The sequence below is a fragment of the Erinaceus europaeus genome, chromosome 20 (genome assembly GCF_950295315.1).
Source record: "Erinaceus europaeus chromosome 20, mEriEur2.1, whole genome shotgun sequence".
NCBI lineage: Eukaryota > Metazoa > Chordata > Mammalia > Eulipotyphla > Erinaceidae > Erinaceus > Erinaceus europaeus.
In genome coordinates this window covers 37,883,320-37,906,069 of record NC_080181.1, presented here as the reverse complement: position 1 = coordinate 37,906,069, position 22,750 = coordinate 37,883,320, and the positions used below count along the sequence as shown (strand labels likewise).

General features: G+C 39.2%; 1 protein-coding gene across 5 annotated transcripts in view; it reads right to left on the bottom strand.

Annotated features, from left to right (window-relative positions):
* The window catches only part of OCA2 (OCA2 melanosomal transmembrane protein), a 452,195-nt gene that overhangs the window by 389,552 nt on the left and 39,893 nt on the right, over positions 1 to 22,750 (bottom strand). For all 5 annotated transcript variants that reach the window (XM_060179243.1, XM_007533891.2, XM_060179245.1 and 2 more), the window contains exon 3: positions 2,228 to 2,320. In XM_060179243.1, the coding sequence (XP_060035226.1) occupies positions 2,228 to 2,320 (93 nt within the window). The remainder of the gene's footprint in view (positions 1 to 2,227; positions 2,321 to 22,750) is intronic.

Sequence of the window (22,750 nt, the reverse complement as noted above, 5' to 3'; positions counted from 1 at the left end):
TGGCAGCCTGTCCACTTCTGCACTTGATCTCTTCCTGTAAAGGAACTGTGGGAAAGGTAGTCAACCTGGTTTTCCCAGCCAAAATTTACACAAGCATTAGCAAACATGAGGAACATTGATGTCCAAGCTGATGGCCACATATCATAAACAGTGTATGTGGATACATTTACTTTTGGTTGAATCCCTGGGCTTTTGACCATTAACTTAGTGTCAGCACAATAGCCAAGATCTGTAGAAACAAATGATGCCACTCCAACCAAGCTAGTTCAACTGGGCATTGCGGCTGTCTTGAACAGTTACCTCATTGCCACTCTACAAGTGACTCACAACAAGAGGAAAAATGTACTCTTACTAAGAAGCCTAGGGACACAAATTAGACTATATGTAGCTTGTGTCGCTTATAGTACACAAACTTTGAAAATAATCTTTTCTAAGAATTCTGTAACTGAAAAATGAGGTGTGGGAAATAGCACTGTGACTTCTTGGACTGCTGGACAAACAGACTGTAAGTGAAATAGGAACTAAGGAAATATCTTTCTTTCATTCCCCCTTTTCTTTCTCTTTTGTCATGCTGGCAACTCAGACATGCATAATGTCTCCACTTGCAAGTCAATTTTTCATTCTTCTTATTTTTAGAGAGAGAAGGTAAAAGAAGAGAGGAGAAACACTTCAACATCCATGAGTGCTTCCCAAGTGCTGCTATGCTCATATGTGGGAATGAGCTACCACACCTGGGAACATACCTAAAATAGACTTCCTAGCTTCTTTCTGCCCTAAGATTCTGAGTCTCAACTACTCTGTTCCTACTTTTTGATTCCTGTTTATTAAACATTTTGTCCTGCTTTATATCTTACCGACCTTCAGCCACCAATATGATCCCATCCTCAGCTCCCTAGACGGATGACCTGACCTCTTCAAAGCCCTAGCCCACTGTGGAAAAAGAAACAGGCTGGGGGTATGGATTGAAATGCCAATGTCCATGTCCAACGAAGAAGCAGTTAGAGAAGCCATTAATCCCACCTTCTGCACCCCAAAAATAATTTTGGTCCATACCTCCAGAGGGGGAAAAATGTTAGTGGAATAATACCAGAGGGCTCTGAACTCCAATTCCATTAGAAACTGGTATTTTCTTTTAAGTCATGCATTTTTCCACTATATCACTATTGTCATTTGACCCAGATCATACTTTGTTGTGGGGAATGAATTGTGAATTGTGAATTGCAGTTTAGTCACATCCTTGACCTCCAGTAGCATCTTCCTCAAGCTGTAGCAATAAAAATATCTCTAGACAGTGTCAACTTGTTCCCTGTGGGGAAAAAAAACCCTCACCTGTTGGGAATATGGAAAAATATGGTTGTATACTTGTGTTTTTCTTGGTTTTATGGAGGCCTTTCTGCTGTTTTTAATTTGTTTCATGTCTTTGCCAGCAGGGTTATATCTGAGGTTCAGTGTTTATATAACAATTCCACCATTTCTAGAAGCCATGTATTTTCCCTTTCTCTTTCCCTTTCTTTCTCCCTTTAGTAGAAGTGAGAGACAGAGAAAAAATAGAAAAGGACAGAGAGAGGGGAAGAAAAAGAGGATGGCTGTAGCGCAGCGGGTTAAGCGCATGTGGCACAAAGCGCAAGGACCTGCGTATGGATGCCGGTTGGAGCCCCCGGCTCCCCACCTGCAGGGGAGTCACTTCACAAGCAGTGCAGCAGGTCTGCAGGTGTCTATCCTTCTCTCCCCCTCTCTGTCTTCCCCTCCTCTCTCCATTTCTCTCTGTCCTATCCAACAATGACAACATCAACAACAACAACAATAATAACTACAATAATTTTTAAAAGGGCAACAAAAAAGGGAATAAATAAATATATTTTTTAAAAAAAGAAAAAGAGGAGGAAAGACACCTACAGCACAGCCTCACCATTTGTGAAGCTTCTCCCTTGCAGGTAGGGGACCAAGGGCTTGAACCTATGTCCTCAGACTAGGAAACACTATGTGTGCATTTTGGGTGAGCACAACCTAGGTCCTTTTACTCTTTAATTATTTCAGGATTATGCTCAAGATTATTTGGAAACTTATGAGTCAAAGCATACACTAGAATCATGAACATCTACCATACCAAACAAGGATTAGCTGGATATCAAACATGCACAGTAAATATCCACATCCAATATAAGTGCCAAGGGCAACACTGAGGATATTTCTTAATTACTCCTACAAGAAGAAAAAAAAAACTCACCCTTTCTCTTGAGAGGAATTCCTCAATAATGGAGTGTTTTCTGTAATGCCATTGGACCTGGAGCTGAAGAACTGAGAGATAAGAGAGTGAGGCCTGAAAAAAAAACAGAGAAGGAAAAAGGGACATCAACACAAAAATGATTACTGTAGTTGGAGCTAGACTGGAGAACACAATGAGATTCACTGATGAATCTCACCAGTTTTATCTAATTTGCTAAAACACTAGAGTTTTAAGACAGACAATTAGAAGCAGTTCATCCCTCCAGATTGGAAACGCAAAACAAGGGCTCATAAAGAAGAGAAAATACTATGGGATCAATACTTCCAGATTCACGTTAGTACTCATACAGAATGCCAGTTCACCTTCACCATTCCACACCGAACTTCCGATCACGAATCCCATTTGGAGTTTAATGACCCTTGTTATCTTCAGAAAATGCTGTTTCCCAGTATCACAATTTTTTTTTAATTTTTATTTATAAAATGGAAACACTGACAAGACCATAGGATAAAAAGGGTGAAATTCCATACAATTCCCAGAGTTCTGTATCCCATCCCCTCCCCTGATAGCTTTCCTATTCTTTATCCCTCTGGGAGTATGGACCCAGGGTCATTATGGGGTGCAGAAGGTGAAAGGTCTAGCTTCTATAATTGCTTCCCCGCTAAACATGGGCATTGATAGGTCAATCCATACTCCTAGCCTGTCTCTCTCTTTCCTTAGTGGGGTAGGATTCTAGGGAAGCGGGGCTCCAAAATGTATTGGTGGAGCTGTCTGCCCTGGGAAGTTCAGTTGGCACCATGGCAGCATATGAAATCTGGTAATTGAAAAAAAATAGCATATAAAGCCATACAAATCGTTGATTAATCATTAACCTAAAGGCTGGAATATTGCAGATGAAGATTTTGGGTTTCCATTTTGGAAGTAGCTAGTAGGTCTATTTTAGGTCTATTCCATGGGGCGCATGACTTTACTAGTTTTTGCCTAAGCCTGACATCTAATATGCAGGTGGACCCAAGTTATTCTCTGGGGAGATGATGTCATGGCTGGGAAAAGGGCTAGAAGGCTGGATAAGGGAAGAGAGTTTTAACATCACACACTTAACTTATCCTCACTGGATTCCACTGGAAGAGTAAGCAGTAGAATTGAGGGTGAGGTAGTCACAACAAAATGATAGCAAGCCCCTGTAGAAAGCAGTCTTGAGAACTTCCAGAAAGCTAGAAATGGACCTACCTTAGGACCCAGAAATTCCTCTCCTGGGGATGTAGCCTAAAGAACCAAACACACCCATCCAAAAAGACCTGTGTTTACCTATGTTCACAGCAGCACAAGGTTTTTTAAATCTGAAGATTACTTTATTTTTTTTAATTTCTTTATTGGGGAATTAATGTTTTACATTCAACAGTAAATACAATAGTTTCTACATGCATAACATTCGCCAGTTTTCCATATAACAATACAACCCTCACTAGGTCCTTTATCATCCTTGTTGGACCTGTGTTCTTGCCCCCACACACACACCCACAAACCCCAGAGTCTTTTACTTTGGAGCAATATGCCAATTCCAGTTCAGGTAATTTTTTATTTAATTTTTTATTTATAAAAATGAAACACTGACTAATGCATAGGATAAGAGGAGTACAACTTCACACAGTTCCCACCAGCAGAACTCTGTATCCCAACCCTCCCCTGATAGCTTTCCTATTCTTTAATTTTCTGGGAGTATGGACCCAAGATCATTGTGGGATGCAGAAGGTGGAAGGTCTGGCTTCTATAATTGCTTCCCCACTGAACATGAGCATTGACAGGTCAATCAATACTCCCAGACTGTCTTTCTCTTTCCCTAGTAGGGTGGGGTTCTGGGGAAGTGGAGCTCCAGGACATATTGGTGGGGTTGTCTGTCTAGGGAAGTCTAGTCGGCATCAAGCTAGCATCTGGAACCTGGTGGTTGAAAAGAGAGTTAAGATACAAAGCCAAACAAATTGTTGACCAATCATGGAACTAAAGGCTGGAATAGTGCAGATGAAGAGTTGGGGGGCCCTCCATTTTGTAGATAGCTAGTAGGCCTATTTTAGTTATATTCCAAAGGGCCTGTGGCTATACTAGTGTTTTTTTTGTTTGTTTGTTTTGCCTGAGCCTGAAATCTGATATGCAGGTGGATTCTAATTATTGTCTGGGGCAATGATGCCATGGCTGGAAAAAGGACCAGAAAGCTGGATCAGGGAAGAGTAGCTCCCAAATATGGGAAAGGGGTATAAATATTGTTGACTATAAACCCCAGTGATTTGATGTGATCTGGGGCCCATATTCAGCTTAGGAGCCTATGTGACCTCTGCATCCCTGTAGATCTGAGCTCACATTCTGTGGTCATAAGTAGGAACGTTCCAAGCTGCCCCAATATTAGGACCCATCTTCCTCAGGTATAACATAGAGTATACTGTCCAGCCTCCCTTCGGAAGATGTAACATTCTCTACCATTGTTGATCCAAGTTGAGGGCAAGGTCCTATGGGGGCCCACAAAGGGGTCTATTGTGTTGTTCCTCATAGGAATGACCGATAACAATGGAGAGAGGGATTTATTCAAGGTCTAGGCCCATCATGTCTGTTTGGGAATCTCAGGACTCCCCAAATAGGGACCCAGCCATAGCAGCACAATTTGTAGTAGCCAAAACCTAGAAGCAACCTAGGTGCTCCACAACAGATGAGTGGCAAAAAAAAAAAAAAAAAAAAAAAAATTGTGGTATATATATAAAATGGAATACTACTCAACTATTAAAAATGATGAATTCACCTTCTTCACCTCATCTTCAGTGGAGCTTGAAGGAATAATGTTAAGTTAGATAAGCCCAATAGATGAGGGTGAATATGGAATAATCTCACTCATAGACAGAAGTTGAGAAATAAGAACAGAAGCGAAAAAAAATGGACTGGATTTGGTGTATTGCACCAAAGTAAAGGACTCTGGTGCAGGGGGGAGGGTGTGTTGGGAAGAGATTTCCAGGACCTTAGACATGATGATTAAGGAAGACCTAGGCTGTGGGTGAGAGTGTTTTGCATAAAACTGAAAAATTTTACACATGTACCAACAACTGTATTTACTGTAAACCATTAATCCCCTAATAAAAAAAAAAAAAAGAAAGAAAGAAACTACAGCAAGAATTCCATGGGTAGACTCCCAAAGGGACAGAAGCCACAACTGAATCAAAATAAAAGTTCACAGTACATAGAATGTCCTTCCTCACAGTCTTCTGCTATCTAGGCAATATCCCAGGAGGAAGGACCACCTAAACTTATCATCCAAATCAGGAGCACTTGAGAAAGAAGCATATGAGGGCCAAGCAGTAGTACACTGAGTTGATCACACACATTACAGTGTGCAAGGACCCAGGTTCAAGCTCCTGGTCCCCACCTGTAGGAGAACCCCCTCTAAATTTCTCTCTATCTCTATCCAATAATAAAAATAAATAAAAGCTATCTTTTAAAAAAGATAAAAAAGTATTTGCACAAGCATAGCAGGATCCCCCAGCATACACTGTCACCCTCATTAAAGAACACATACAGTGGAGGCTAGGCTCAACCCTGGATCACAAACATGGCAAAGCAGAACACTGTCCAAGTATGCTATTTTGCCAACCTTGCAGTAGTACACAGAGACCATGTAGAACACATACTTTACCATGCACAGGAATTCAGTTCAAGTTCTTGATCCCTCACATGGATGTGCCATACAAAGTGGAAGCTTCACAATTGGTGGAGCAATGCTGTGCTGCTTCTCCATCTCTCTCATTTTATTTCTTGATTTCTATCTAAAAATAATTTTAAAAATAAAAAACAAGAGTCTACTAGGAGTGGTAGAATTTTGCAACTAAGAATTTCCAGACCCAGGTATCCAACAACAGATAAGTGACTGATAAAATTGTGGTATATATACATAATAGAATACTACTCAGCTACTAAAAATGGTAATTTCACCTTTTTTACCTCATCTTGGATGAAGCTTGAAGAAATCATGTTAAGTGGGGTAAGTCAGAAAGAGATAGATGGGGAGGCAGGGCTATGAGCAGCAGCAGATCTGTTTCTCTCCTCTCCTCTCCTTTCCTGGATCAACTAGGAATACCAAAGGAGACCACCTGGGACTGAAACAAGACAGGACTAGAACAACTACAGGAACCCACCAAATCACTGGTGAGTGAAAACACGTGTGGCTGGTGAGAGAGGAGCCTAGGGAGAGACTAAGTGGCTGGTAACAGTCCAGTGGTTTATCAGTTGAGACACCACCTCCAGTCTGTTCCACCAACAAGGGGACAACTGAAGGGAGGAGAGGACTCCCCAGAGACTCACAAAGTGCAACTCTGAGTCTCCATTGCTACTGCCCTCAGAATCTGGAGCAGCAGCAGGGAGGGACACCGGGGAAATGAGATCTAACCAGGAAACTCAGGAGAAGATATATATCTCTGTGGCATAGCTGTGAGGCTGTGAAAGTCTCTTTGCATAACCACTGGACTATCTCTGCCACACCCTGCCTTATCTCTTGGTCAGGAGTCAGTGAGTAAGATAAGAAGCCTACTTATAGTTTAGAAGCCCTCAGGTTCCCATAGCCTACAGAGAGGAAAAAAAAAGAGGCTTTTAAATCACTGAGCCCCAACTCAGGGATTAATATACTATTGAAACAACTGTTAATATACTATTGAAACAACTTCCACCACTGTGAACCCTTTAATTACCTTACTTAGACACAAGTCAACCCAGGAAATAGTGATCAGTAATTTGAAAAGTACTAAGAGAGGGAACTCAGAACATAATATATAAAATGGGTAAACCAAAAAGAAGAAATATTGCAGAAATGAATCAGGACAACAGTCCAGCTAAAAGCCCCCCAAAGGGTGAAGCACAAAATAACGAGTTCAACATACAAACATTAGCTAAGGAAATAATCCCAGGAGTGAGTAAAGAGTTGAAAGAAATGTAATCAGAAATACAGGAACAACAAATGAGACTCTGGAAGAAAACACTAACTATCTCAGGGTTATTAGAGAGTTGAAAGCTGAAATAGCTAAGCTAAGAACACAACTAGATGAACAAGCTAAAACAGTATCAGAACAGGGTAACAAAATAGATGAACTCCAGAAAACAGTAGAGGGGAGAGAGAATAGAATCAATGAGGCTGAAGACAAGAATTAGCAAGATTGAGGACGAATTAGAGACAACTAAAAAAGAAGTAAGAGATCTCAAAAAGAGATTAAGAGATGCTGAAAACAACAACAGAGACCTATGGGATGACTTCAAAAGAAACAATATACGCTATTGGCTTACCAGAGGAAGAAAGAGAGGGAGAGGAAGAAAGCATTCTTCAGGCCATAATAGTTGAAAACTTCTTTAGTCTAGAAGACTAGACATAAAGATTCAAAGACATAAAAGACATAAAGATTCAAAAAGCCCAGAGGGTCCCAAACAGAATTAACCCAGACTTAAAGACACCAAGACACATCATATTTAGAATGGACAGGAATAAGGATAAAGAAAGGATCCTGAAGGCTGTAAGAGAAAAAACAAAGAGTCACCTACAGAGGAAAAGCCATAAGATTAGCAGCAGACTTCTCCACACAAACAGTACAGGCCAGAAGAGAATGGCAAGATATCTACCGAGTGCTCAATGAGAAAGGCTTTCAACCAAGAATACTACATCCTGCTAGACTGTCATTCAGACTAGATGGAGGTATCAAAACCTTCTCAGACAAGCAACAGTTGAAGGAATCAACTATCACCAAGCCTGCCCTGAAAGAAGTTCTGAAAGGTCTTCTATAAACAGTCAGATCATCATAACTAGGACATATATCAGAACACTCTAAAACTCTACAAGAATGGCGTTAAAGTATCTTCAATCTTTGATATCAATAAATGTCAATGGCCTGAATTCACCTATTAAAAGACACAGAGTAGGAAGATGGATCAGAACACACAACCCAACAATATGCTATCTACAGAAAAACCCACCTAACTCAACAAGACCAACACAGACTTAAAGTGAAAGGATGGAAAACTATCATACAAGCCAATGGCCCACAAAAAAGGGCAGGAACAGCTATTCTCATATCTGACATGATAGACTTTAAAATAGATATGATTTAAAAAGATAGGAATGGATACTACTTAAAGCTTAGAGGATCAGTCAATCAAGAGGACTTAACAAATATTAACATCTATGCACCCAATGAGAAGCCATCTAATACATCAAACATTTACTGAAAGAGCTATAGCAATATATTAAGAGCAACACAGTCATAGTAGGGGACTTCAACACCCCACTCTCTCAACTTGACAGATCATCCAGGCAGAAAAATCAATAAAGACATAAGGGAGCTAAATGAAGAGATAGATAAACTAGAACTATTGGACATTTTCAGAGTCATTCATGCCAAGAAACTGGAATACACATTATATTACCAATCCACATGGGTCATTCTCGAGGATAGAGCATATGTTAGGCCACAAAGACAGCATCAGCAAATTCAAGAGCATTGAAATCATCCCAAGCATCTTCTCAGACCACAGTGGAACTAAACACTTAACAATCAACAAAAGATTAGTAATAGTCCCAAAATGTGGAAGCTCAACAGTATACTCCTTAACAACCTCTGGGTCAAAGAGGAAATAAAGGAAGAAATCAAAATGTTCCGAGACTTCAATGAAAATGAAGACACAAGCTATCAAAATATTTGGGACACAGCTAAGGCAGTGCTGAGAAGGAAGGTCATAACTATACAAGCACACATTAGGAAACAAGAAAAAAGCACAAATAAACAGCCTGATTGCACGTCTTAAAAACCTAGAAGAAGATGAACAAAGGAACCCTAAAGCAACCAGAAGGACAGAAATCACTAAAGTTAGGGCAGAAATAAATAACATTGAAAATAAGAAAAGCATACAAAAGCTCAACGAAAGTAAATGTTGGTTCTTAGAAAGAGTAAACAAAATCGACAAACTTTTAGCCAGACTCACAAAACAAAAAAGGGAGAAGACCCAAATAAATCAGATACTAAATGAAAGAGGAGATATCACAACAGACACCACAGAAATTCAACATATCATGTGAGGCTTCCATGATATGCCACCAAGCTAGAGAACCTGGAAGAAATAGACAATTTCCTAGATATCTACCAACTTCCAAAACTAAGTAAAGAGGAAGTGGATAACATGAACAGGCCCATCACAGCTAATGAAATTGAAACAGTTATCAAAAATCTTCCCAAAAATAAAAGTCCTGCACCAGATGGTTCAAATGAATTCTACAAAACCTTCAAAGAAGAACTAATACCGCTACTTTTAAAAGTCTTCCAGAAGATTGAAGGCACTGGAATACTCCCTGCCAGCTTCTATGAGCCAACATCACTCTGATACCAAAAGCAGACAGGGACACAACCAAAAAAAACTACAGACCAATATCTCTGATGAACATAGATGCAAAAATATTGAACAAAATTTTAGCCAACCGGATACAGCAGTATATTAAAAAGATTGTTCATCATGACCAAGTGGGGTTTATCCCAGGGATGCAAGGTTGGTTTAATATACATAAATCAATCAGTGTGATCCACCACATCAACAAAAGCAAGACCAAAAACCACATGGTCATATCAATAGATGCAGAGAAAGCCTTTGACAAAGTACAACATCCCTTTATGATCAAAACACTACAATAAATGGGAATAGATGGAAAATTCCTGAAGAAAGTGGAGTCTATATATAGCAAACCTACATCCAACATCATACTCAATGGTGAAAAACAGAAAGAATTTCTACTGAGATCAGGTACTAGAAATGGCTGCCCACTATCACCATTACTATACAACATAGTGTTGGAAGTTCTTCCATAGCAATAAGGCAGGAGCAAGAAATGAAAGGGATACAGTCTGGAAGAAAAGAAGTCAAACTCTCCCTATTTGCAGATGACATGATAGTATACACAGAAAAACACAAGGAATCCAGAAAGAAGCTTTTGGGAATCATCAGGCAATACAGTAAAGGCAATACAGTGTCAGGCTACAAAATTAACATTCAAAAGTCAGTGGCATTCATCCATGCAAACACTAAGCTAGAAGAAATTGAAATCCATAAATCAATTCCTTTTACTATAGCAACTAAAACAATAAAATATCCAGGAGTAAACCTAACCAAAGAAGTGAAAGACTTCTATACTGAAAATTATGAATAGACATAAAAAGACACAAAGAAGTGGAAAGATATTCCATGTTCATGGGCTGGTAGAACTAACATCATCAAAATGAATATACTACCCAGAGCCATATACAAATTTAATGCTATTCCCATCAAGATCCCAAGCACACTTTTTAAGAGAATAGAACAAATGCTACAAATGTTTATCTGGAACCAGAAAAGACCTAGAATTGCCAAAACAATCTTGAGAAAAAGGAACAGAAGTGGAGGCATCACACTCCCAGATCTCAAATTGTATTATAGGGCCATTGTCATCAAAACTGCTTGGTACTGGAACATGAATAGACACACTGACCAGTGGAATAGACTTGAGAGCCCAGAAGTGAGCCCCCACACCTATGGACATCTAATCTTTGACAAAGGGGCTCAGACTATTAAATGGGGAAAGCAGAGTCTCTTCAACAAATGGTGCTGGAAACAATGGGTTGAAACATGCAGAAGAATGAAACTGAACCACTATATTTCAACAAATACAAAAGTAAATTCCAAGTGGATCAAGGACTTTGATGTTAGACCACAAACTATCAGATACTTAGAAGAAAATATTGGCAGAACTCTCTTCCACATAAATTTTAAAGACATCTTCAATGAAACGAATCCAATTACAAAGAAGACTAAGGCAAGCATGAACCTATGGGACTACATCAAATTAAAAAGCTTCTTCACAGCAAAAGAAACCACTACCCAAACCAAGAGACCCCTCACAGAATGGGAGAAGATCTTTACATGCCATATATCAGACAAGAGTTTAATAACCAACATATATAAAGTGCTTGCCAAACTCAACAAGAAGACAACAAATAACCCCATCCAAAAATGGAGGGAAGACATGGACAGAATATTCATCACAGAAGAGATCCAAAAGGCTGAGAAACACATGAAAAAATGCTCCAAGTCTCTGATTGTCAGAGAAATGCAAATAAAGACAACAACGAGATACCACTTCACTCCTGTGAGAATGTCACACATCAGAAAAGGGAACAGCAGCAAATGCTGGAGAGGGTGTGGGATCAAAGGAACCCTCCTACACTGCTAGTAGGAATGTAAATTGGTCCAGCCTCTGTGGAGAACAATCTGGAAAACTCTCAGAAGGCTAAAAATGGACCTACCCTATGATCCTGCAATTCCTCTCCTGGGGATATATCCTAAGGAACCCAACACATCCATCCAAAAAGATCTGTGTACACATATGTTCTTGGCAGCACAATTTGTGATAGCCAAAACCTGGAAGCAACCCAGGTGTCCAATAACAGATGAGTGGCTGAGCAAGTTGTGGTTTATATACACAATGGAATACTACTCAGCTGTAAAAAATGGTGACTTCACTATTTTCAGCCGATCTTGGATGGACCTTGAAAAATTCATGTTGAGTGAAATACATCAGAAACAGAAGGATGAATATAGGATGATCTCACTCTCAGGCCGAAGTTGAAAAACAAGATCAGAAAAGAAAACACAAGTAGAACCTGAAATGGAATTGGCGTATCACACCAAAGTAAGGGTCTCTGGGGTGGGCGGGTGGGGAGAATACAGGTCCAAGAGGGATTCAGAGGACTTAGTGGGGGTTTTGTTGTTGTATGGGAGACTGGGGAGTGTTATGCATGTACAGACTATTTTACTTACTGTTGAATGTGAAACATTAATTCCCCAATTTAAAAAAAAGAGCAATTCGAGCCTATTTAAGTATAATAGGTATTTTCACTTGCTGAAAAGCTCAGTTATGAACCATGACTATAAACCCAGATTTACATTCTGTAACAATAAAAGTGAATTCTCAAATGTCAAAAAAAAAAAGAAAGAGATAGATGAATATGAGATGGTCTCATTCATAGACAGAAGTTGAAAATAAGAACAGAAGGGAAAACGCAAAGCAGAACTTGGACTGGGTTTGGTGTACTGTACCAAAGTAAAAGACTCTGGGGTAAGAGGGGGGCAGTTTCAGGTCCTGGAACATGATGGCAGAGCCCCTAATGGGGGTTGTATTGTTATGTGGAAATGTTATGCATGTACAGACTATTATATTTTACTGTCAGTAGTAAACCATTAATCCCCAATAAAGAAATAAAAAAAATAAAATAAATAGAACAAAATAAAACTTAAAAAGAACAGAAGGAAGAACACAAAACAGAACTGAGACTGAAGTTGCTGTATTTCACCAAAGTAAAAGACTCTGGGGTGACAGTGAGGGTTCAGGTCTAGAACATGATGGCAGAGGTGGACCCAGTAGGGGCTGAATTGTTATGTGGAAAACTGAGAAATGTTATGCATGTACAAATGATTGTATTTTACTGTCGACTGTAAGCCATCAATCCCCCAACAAGAAAACAAACAAACAAAAAAGTTCCAGAAAAGTTCTGGTGGCAGGAAAAAAGAGAGAAAATAAAGACATCATACTCTTCAACTTTCAACTATACTACAAAACAATTACAATTAAAATGGTAAGGTATTTGGAACAAAAACAGACATTCAGAATAAAGCTCATACATATGTATAAATCTTTCATATGGCAAAGCAGTCAAAATCACTCAATGGTGAGGAAGAAAGCCTCTTCAACCAAATGCTGCTCCAAAAACTTGTCAGCCACATGTGGAAAAAAGAAAACTAGACTGTCATTTAAAGCTATACATTAAAATTAACTCAAAGTGAGAATCAGGTGGTAGCTCAGTGGGTTAAGCACACGTGGTGCAAAGCACAAGGACCAGCATAAGGATCCCAGTTCAAGCCCCCAGCTCCCCACCTGCAGGGGTGTCGCTTCACAAGTGGTGAAGCAGGTCTGCAGGTGTCTATCTTTCTCTCCCCCTCTCTGTCTTCCCCTCCTCTCTCTATTTCTCTCTGTCCTACCCAACAATGACAATAACAATAATAACTGCCACAATAAAAAAAAACAAGGGCAACAAAAGGTAATAAACATTTTAAAAAAGAAAATTTTTTAAAAATGGGTTATAGTGGGTTATTGACTTGTTGACAAAACTAACTCAAAATGGGTTATAGTCTTGGGTATTAAACTTGTAAATATAGGGCTGGGGAGACAGTATAGTGGTTATGCAAAAGGACTCTCATGCCTGAGGCTCTGAAGTCCCAGGTTCAATCCCCAGCATCACCAGAAGCCAGAGCTGTGCAGTGCTCTGGTCTTTCTCTCTGTATTTCTCATTAGTATAAAATAAATAATAAAATAAAATAAACTTATAAATATAAAAGAAAACATAATAAAGACTTCACCTTCAAAGATGTAGCTGAACATTCACCCCATGGGCAAGAAAAACTAAAGAAGGAATAAATAAATAGGACTACATCATATTTAAAAGAATATGCACATCAAAATAAATTTGCACACACAAAAAGAAAACTTTTTAAAGCAACTCAGCAACTAGGAGAAGACATTCATGCATCACCATCTGCCAAGATATTGACATCAAAAATATATTTGAAAAAATCATGTACTGGGTGCATATGATGCAAAGCACAAGAACTGGAGTAAGGATCCTGGTTAAGGCCCCCCAGCTCTCCACTTGCAAGGGATCACTTCACAAGCGGTGAAGTAGGTCTGCAAGTGCCTATCTTTCTCTCCCCCACTCTGTCTTCCTGTCCTCTCTCAATTTCTCTCTGTCCTATCCAACAATAACAATAATAACAACAAAGATAAACAACAAGGGCAACAAAAGGGGGGGGAAGCCTCCAGGAGCAGTGAATTCATAGTGCAGGCACCAAGCTCCAGCAATAACCCTGGAGATAAAACAAAAAACAAAACAAAACAAAAATCATAGAGCTCAACAACAGAAAGTAATCCAGTAAAAAAAAAAAAAGTGATCAAATGATCTGAGTAAAAAGTTCTCTGAATAAGATATTCATCTGGTACACAGAAATATGAAAATTGTCTTACATCACTTATCTTTAGATAAATTCAAAATAAGGGGTTGGGCAGAGGCACACCCAGTTGATTGAACACCTTACTATAAGAAATGCAAATTAAAACCACAATGAGATACCACTGCACACCTGTGAAAATGAACTACATCAAAAAGGTTATAAATAATAAGAGTTGGTAAGGATATAGAGGGAAAGGAAATTTGCTATACTGTTGGTGGGAATACAAGCTAGTGAAAAGCCTTTGGAGAACAATTTAAAGAATCTTGAGAGACTTCTGGGAGGCGTGGCCATGGAATAATTGGGACCAAATCACCTCTCCTCCGACAATAACAAATAAATACAAGAAACCCAACTGAAAGTTGAAAGTCAGCTACAGCTGAAAGTTCTGCAGCCTCAGGTGGGTGCTCACGTGTGGTTGGAGTGAAAAAGGGAGTGTATTCAGGTTGAAGAACAGCAAAGTCAAAGCAGAGCTCTGGGCAGCACCTGCACTGAGCTACACCATTTTGGTGATTTTACTTTAAGGGAAGCAAGCAAGTAACTGTTCATAGTGCCAGAAGAAAAAAGAGAGGGGCTTAAAACTTCTCAGTCTTTGGCTCAGAGAAGTTTTAGCCTTCTGAATTTAAGGCAAGGACACAACATAAAACAGGGTATTTGTGACCACAACACAGCCCAAAGCAACTGCCCTTCCACCCCATCACACCTGCCGAAGATCATACAAACAAGAGAAACCTAGAGATCACAATACCACCACCTGCTGGCCATCAACAACCAGCACAATAAATGTACAAGCAGAGAAACAGAACTGAACAGCCAACTATGCCATATCAGCCAGACAGAAATTAAACAGAGGAAATCTAAGGAATTACACATTTAGAGACTCTCAAAGACAGACTACACAGAGCTTATTATGAGGACTCTCCAAGAATTTTCTTAGAGATATTGTTTGTTCCCTTTTGTTGCCCTTGTTTTATTGTTGTAGTTATTGATGTCGTCATTGTTGGATAGGACAGAGAGAAATAGAGAGAGGAAGGGAAGACAAAGAGGGGGAGAGAAAGATAGACACCTGCAGACCTGTTTCACCGCTTGTGAAGCAATTCCCCTGCAGGTGGGGAACCAGTGGCTCGAACCCAAATCCTTATGCCGGTCCTTGAGCTTTGTGCCGCGTGTGCTTAACCCGCTGCGCTACCACCCGGCTTCCTCTCCAAGAATTTAAGAAATAATTAAAAGAGCATGCTATTATGGAATTAAAACACACGAGAGGAACTTCTAACAGAGTTAACTAAGAATCTTCAAATCTTGAAAGAACTTCAGTCAGAAATCCAGTCAGAATAACAGACACTCTAACTGTAATCCATGCCCAGGTAGAACTACTTAAGAAGTAGTTCCACACATTCAGAAGAAATTATCTCCAGTCTAGAAGATATGGCCAGTCCACTCTTTCAATTCAAAGATGAGGGAGAGCAATGGTTCAGAAGACTGAAGCAACTCTCTGTGAAATTGCAGACTCCATCAAGAGATTGAATATAAGAGTGATAGGCATAGCTGAAAAGGAGGACAAGGCCAAAGACCCAAAGTCCATTTTCAGAGCAATTTTAGCTGAGGACTTCCCTCACTCAGGAAACCATAAGAACATTCTCATTCAAGAGGCCAGACGATCACCCAGATTTATAAATACAAAAAGACCAACACCAAGGCACATTGTTGTAAAACTATCAAAAGCCAATGACAAGGAAAAAATTTCTGGCTGCTAGGGAAAGGAAAGAAGTTACAAACAAAGGCAGAGCTATAAGACTTTCATAAGATTCCTCTTCACAAACTCTAGAGGCAAGGAGAGAGTAGAATGACATATTCAAAGTTCTAAAAGAGAGAGAATTTCAGCCACAAATATTGTATCCTGCAAAATTATCCTTCAAATATGAGTGAGAAATAAAGGTTTTCTCAAATATTCAAGAACTAAAGGAGTTTGCCACAATTAACCCCACCTTACAAGAACTACTGAACAGAGCCTCAGAAGAAAGGAGGAAGCAAAGGGAAACACATTCCAAACACCAAGTTGCAGATGCTGCCATGACGTCAACCTGACTCGCCTGGACAGACGACCTCACCAATGGAACCCAACCTCTTCAGAGGCCTGACCCAGTAGGGAAAGATGGGGCAGGCTGGGAATATGGATCACCTGAATGCCCATCAGAGAAGCAATTACAGAAGCCAGACTTCCCATCTTCTGCACCCCATAATTACCCCGGGTCCATGCTCCTAGAGAGATAAAGAATAGGAAAGCTTCCAATGGAGGGGATGGGATATGGAACTCTGGTGATGGGAAATGTGAGGAATTTCACCCCTCTTATTATATGGTTTTGTCGATATTTTCTATTTTTTATTTTATAAATAAATTAAATTTAAAAAAAAAGAGGGATGGGGTAGAGAGCATAATGGTTATGCAAAGAGACTCTCTCATGCCTGAGGCTCTGAAGTCTCAGGTTCAATCCCCCGCACCATCATAAGCCTGAGCTGAGCAGTGCTCTGGTGTTTCTCTCTGTCTTTCTCTCTCTGCATCTCTCTCAAAAATAAAATAAATAAAATAATTTTTTTAAAAAAGAAGTGCCAGGTGGTGGCACACCTGGTTAAGTGCACATACTACAGTGCACAAGGACCTGGGTTCAAGTCCCTGGTCCCCACCTGCAGGGGGAAAGCTTCACAAGTGGTGGGCAGGGCTGCCTCTGTCTCTCTCCATCTCTATCTCCCTGCCCCTTCAATTTCTCTCTCTCTCTATCCAATAATAAATAAATAAATAAAGTTTAAAGAAAAAGAAAGAAAGAAAATAAAGGGAAGCAACAGAGGCAGGACCTTAGAAAAAATTTCCAAATATATATAACTAGAGATAGATAGCTATAGAAATAATAGTCAACCTATATCTGTAACCTTGGGAGAACTGTTGTAGTTTCCAATGGAGGGAATAGTGACACAAAATTTTAGTGGTGGGAATGGTATGGAATTATGTTATCTCATAATTTTGTCAATCAATAATAAATCACTAATAAATTCTTTTTAAAAGGAGAAAAAAAATCTTGAAGCAAGTGCAAATGTAAATACCATTTAATTTTGTAACACCACTTCTATAAATGTGCAAAAGACATAGAAACAGGGAGTCGGGAAATAGCGCAGTGGGTTAAGTGCGCGTGGCACAAAGCCCAAGGACCAGTGCAAGGATCCCGGTTCGAGCCCCCAGCTCCCCACCTGCAGAGGAGTCACTTTGCAAGTGGTGAAGCAGGTCTGCAGGTGTCTATCTTTCTCTCCCCCTCTTTGTCTTCCCCTCCTCTCTCCATTTCTCTCTGTCCTATCCAACAATGACGACATCAATAACAACAACAATAGTAACTACAACAACAATAAAAACAAGGGCAACAAAAAGGAAATAAATATTAAAAATTAAAAACATAGAAACAATAATTTTTTTAATTTTCTTTGTTATTGGATAGAGACAGAGAGAAATTGAGAGAGAAGGGGGAGATAGGAAGAGAGACAGAGAGACACCTGCAGACCTGCTTCACTGCCTGTGAAGCGACTCCCCTACAGATGGTGAGCTGGGGGCGAAACAATAATTTTAAAAATATATATCCATTGTATGTTCATAGCAGCACTGTTCACAAAATTCCCATTGACAGGTTTCTAGAAAAAGAAGTTATGAAACATATAGTCAATGGAATATTACTCTGCAGTTTAAAAGATGAGATCATATTGTTTGGGCCAAAATGGATATAACTGAAGTTGACTATGGTTAGTGGAAGTAGAAGTGAAAGATAACTACTAGGTGGTTTCATTCATATGTGTAATATAGAAAGCTAATGCAACCAAATTTTCAACAACAACCAAAAAAAAGCTAAGCAAACTGTTTCTTAGACTTTATGAGGATGTGAGTGATTCTCAGAATGGGGAACTCTGGTAGTGAATACGGTGACTTGAATGAATGTGAAACTATTCCCCTGAAATCATGTGATTTTATGTGACTGTTGAAATGTTAATAATTTTTTAAGGAATTTAATTTAAAAGAAAATTTTAGAGAAATTAAACTTTAAAGTGTATTGATATGGTTTGGTTCAATTATTATTTTTATATAGGACACATTATTTTTAAAGGAAGAGTGAATTTATTGGTTCGAGGTTATGAACATTTGTGTGAGAAATTATAAACAGAAAAGAAATAGCACAGAGATGATTAGATGATTAGATAGAAAATGGGATTTTAGAGCTGGCAAAAAAAAAAAAAAAAAGCTCACTTGCACAATTTGCTGTGTTGCTTTGCCATGTGCACAACCCAGGCTCAAGCCCAACCCACACCACACTGAAGGAAGATATGATGTTATGATATCTCTCTCCTCCCTCCATCTGTCTCCATCAAATAAAAAAAAGAGGGAAGGAAAGGAAATAGGAACTCAAGAAAATTGTAAGGGTCTGAGTGAATGTGCAGTGGGTAAAACACATGACTTACTATGTACACACAAAGTTGAGGGTTCAATTCCTAGTACCTCAAGAGTGTGCCATGATTAGCACTGAGGGAACAGTATGAATGCTGGAGTAATGCATTGGTCTCTCTCATTCATCCTTCTGTTTCTGACTCTCTCTCTCTCTCTCTTCCTCCCTCCCTCAAAATAAAGAAGTGAGCAGGGAAGATAGTTCAGTTAATTGAGCTATATGACTAATGCACAAGAACCTTGGCACAGAAAAGAAAACAAGTGATGAGATGTAGGGTTATGTACTGAAATCCCAAATACAGGATGAAAATAATTTATTTTCAAAATATATTTTAAACATTTCACAATGTACTGAAGTAATCAATCATCTTCCACTTATTATTTCTAGTTCAGTCTAGGAAGTGAAGAAATAATAATTTTTAAAAATCTAAAGATTAAGCAATCAGAAAGAGCAAACATGTATTAATAGGAACCCTGAAGTCTCAACTGAATCACCAAGCCAAGATTCCCTTTTACTGTCTGTGTTTGCAAACATAATAAAAACATTTATACTTCACCCACAACTCTCACCTTCTACACCCCACAAAGAATTTAGGGGTAAGATGACCAGGGGGTTGTGAACTCCAACTCCATGAAGACCCAGAGAGAGAAGAGGCAAAAGGGAGGGATATTGGGAAGAAGTAGTAGGTGCAGGTGTGACTTGGAAAGGAAGAGAATATGGGACCATGGGAAAAAAATGAACAAATATAAATAAATATAAAATTAGCAAATATATAAAATATAGACAGATAGCTGTAAAAACACCAGTTAACCCATATCTGCAACCTTAGAACTAGAAAAATTGGAAAATGGAGGGAGTGAGGATACAGAACACTAGTGGTAAGATAGGTGCAGAATTATACCCTTGTTAGCTTGTAATTTTATAAATGAATATTAAATCATTAATAAAATTAAAAATAAATAAAATACAACTTAGTTGGATAAAAACAAAAAATAAAATAAAACATTTGTACTTCACTAATCTTATAAATGTATCCTAATTGAACCTAGGGTGATGTTAGCCTTTGTTTAAACAATTTGTTTGTTACAGATGGTGCAAATTACTATGTTTATATGTCCAGATTGTTGTAAAATTGTCCCAGAATAAAAATTAACACAAAAATTTTTAATATGAGTAGATATTATGAATCACAATAAAAGCCAATGGTATCCCAACAGGCTTGGAAAGGTATTTTCTGAGATGTATTTAGAGGGGGTAAAAATAGTATTTACTAACCTCAGCTAAACCAATGCAGCCAGTGCCACCATGCCTCCGCTGCCTTTTTGCTTCAGATTATATCCGGAGATGCCAAACCTGCGATGTCAATGTTCCAACACCAATAATCTGGTAAGGCCTTTCCTAACACATGGGATTATCTACTTGCACTTCAGATGGCACTTTCTCTAGCAATGTGACAGATCCTAGATATAGGTTAGGGCCTAGGGGACTAGATATATGGATACATGTATCCACAAGTTAGGGGCAACTGTATACCTCAAAGTAAAAGTGCTTAATAGTACTCTGTGATTAGATTTGCCTCTGCCATCCTGTTGCAGGACCTGAACCCTCCCCCTCACCCACCTACCCTAGAGTCTTTTACTTTGGTGCAATACACCAATTCCAGTCCAAGTTCTTCTCAGTGTATTCTCTTCTGATCTTGTTCCTCAACTTCTAACTGATAAGCTCAGCAATCTTGTATAAAAACCTAATGAAGACATGATAAATTTTCTAATCAAATCAAAAATACTTAGGTCTAGACAACCTCCTTTCCTACCCCCTACTTCACTTCCCTCAACTAACTACACAAAAGAAAGTAGGTAAGATATATCTCTTAATCTCTTCTGACAGCATCAACAATACTATCACCCCTTGATAATCTTTAGAAGAAACACTGTAACATGCCATACATCAGACAAGAGTTTAATAACCAACATATATAAAGAGCTTGCCAAAATCAAGAACAAGAAAACAAATAACCCCATGCAAAAATGGGGGGGGAGGACATGGACAGAATATTCACCACAGAAGAGATCCAAAAGGCTGAGAAACACATGAAAAAATGCTCCAAGTCTTTGATTTCCAGAGAAATGCAAATAAAGACAACAATGAGATACTACTTCACTTCTGTGAAAATGTCATACATCAGAAAAGATAACAGGAGCAAATGCTGGAGAGGTTGTGGGGTCAAAGGAACCCCCCTGCACTGCTGGTGGGAATGTCAATCAGTCCAACCTTTGTGGAGAACAGTCTGGAGAAATCTCAGAAGGCTAGAAATGGACTTACCCTATGATCCTGTAATTCCTCCCCTGCGGATAGATCCTAAGGAACCCAACACACCCATCCAAAAAGATCTGTGTACACATATGTTCATAGCAGCACAGTTTGTAATAGCCAAAACCTGGAAGCAACCCAGGTGTCCAACAACAGATGAGTGGCTGAGCAAGTTGTGGTATATATATACAATGGAATACTACTCAACTATAAAAAATGGTGACTTCACTGTTTTCAGCCAATCTTGGATGGAGCTTGAAGAAATCATGTTAAGTGAAATAAGTCAGAAACAGAAGGATGAATATGGGATGATCTCACTCTCAGGCAGAAGTTAAAAAACAAGATCAGAAAAGAAAATACAAGTAGAACCTGAACTGGAGTTGGTGTATTGCACCAAAGTAAAAGACTCTGGGGTGGGGATGGGGGTACAGGTCCAAAAAGGATGACAGAGGACCTAGTGGGGGTTGTACTGTAATGTAGAAAGCTGAGAAATGTTATGCATGTACAAAGTATTGTATTTACTGTTGAATGTAAAATATTAATCCCCAATAAAGAAATTTAAAAAAAGAAGAAAAACTGTATACAGTACAATTGGCCAAGAGACATACTGGATATATATATATACTAAAGGACTATTATTGTCCCTATGAAAACCTTTATTAGAACCATCAAGCAAGTAAGTGAAGTAAAGTTTGAGGTTAACTTAGACCCCTCTAAAATCCTAGGTGCAGTTCATCCCAAACATAAGTCCAGACCCCATAAACCTAATACTGTTTTGGACACAACAAATAACACTCATTGCTTTAACAACTGGGAGAAAGTCAGGTAAAGAAGAGTCTACAAAAACTAAAAAAGAGCAAGAGACTGGCTCACTTAGTGAAGGCCACTTTTTTTTATTTCTTTATTGGAGGATTAATGTCTTACACTAAACACAATAGTCTGTACATGCATAACATTTGCCAGTTTTCAACATAACAATACAACCACCTAGTGGTCCTCTGCCATCCTGTTGCAGGGCCTGAACCCTCCCCCTCACCCAGCCATCCCAGAGTCTTTTACTTTGGTGTAATACACCAACTGAAGTCCAAGTTCTGCTCAGTATATTCTCTTCTGAACTTGTTCCTCAACTTCCGCCTATGAGTGAGAGCACCCCACATTTGTCCTTCTGTTTCTGACTTACCTCATTTAGCATGATGCCCTCAAGTTCCATCCAAGATGTGGTGAAAAGGGTGAAATCACCATTTTCAATAGCTGACTTGTATTCCACACCTGAGCCACTTCCAGGCCTTCCTTGTCTATTACTAATTATGCTGCTATGAACATGGGCATAAACAAATCTTTTTGGATGGTTATGTTTGGTTTCCTAGGATACATCTCCAGGAGAGGAACTGCAGAGTCACATGGCAAGTCCAGTGAAGACCATTTTGGGTCACTACCAGGCAACCCATCACCTGGGGCCCTAATCAGGGAATCCTTGAATTTCCCCATATAGATAAAATGAGCCTAGACCTCAAATAGATTCCTCTCCCTATCATCACTGGTCACTTCCCACTTCCATCAAGAACAGTATCATAAGCTTTCTTATAGGCCTCTCCAAGACCTTACCTGCCAGGCTAGCATGAGGGTGTTTCTTCCCAGGCAC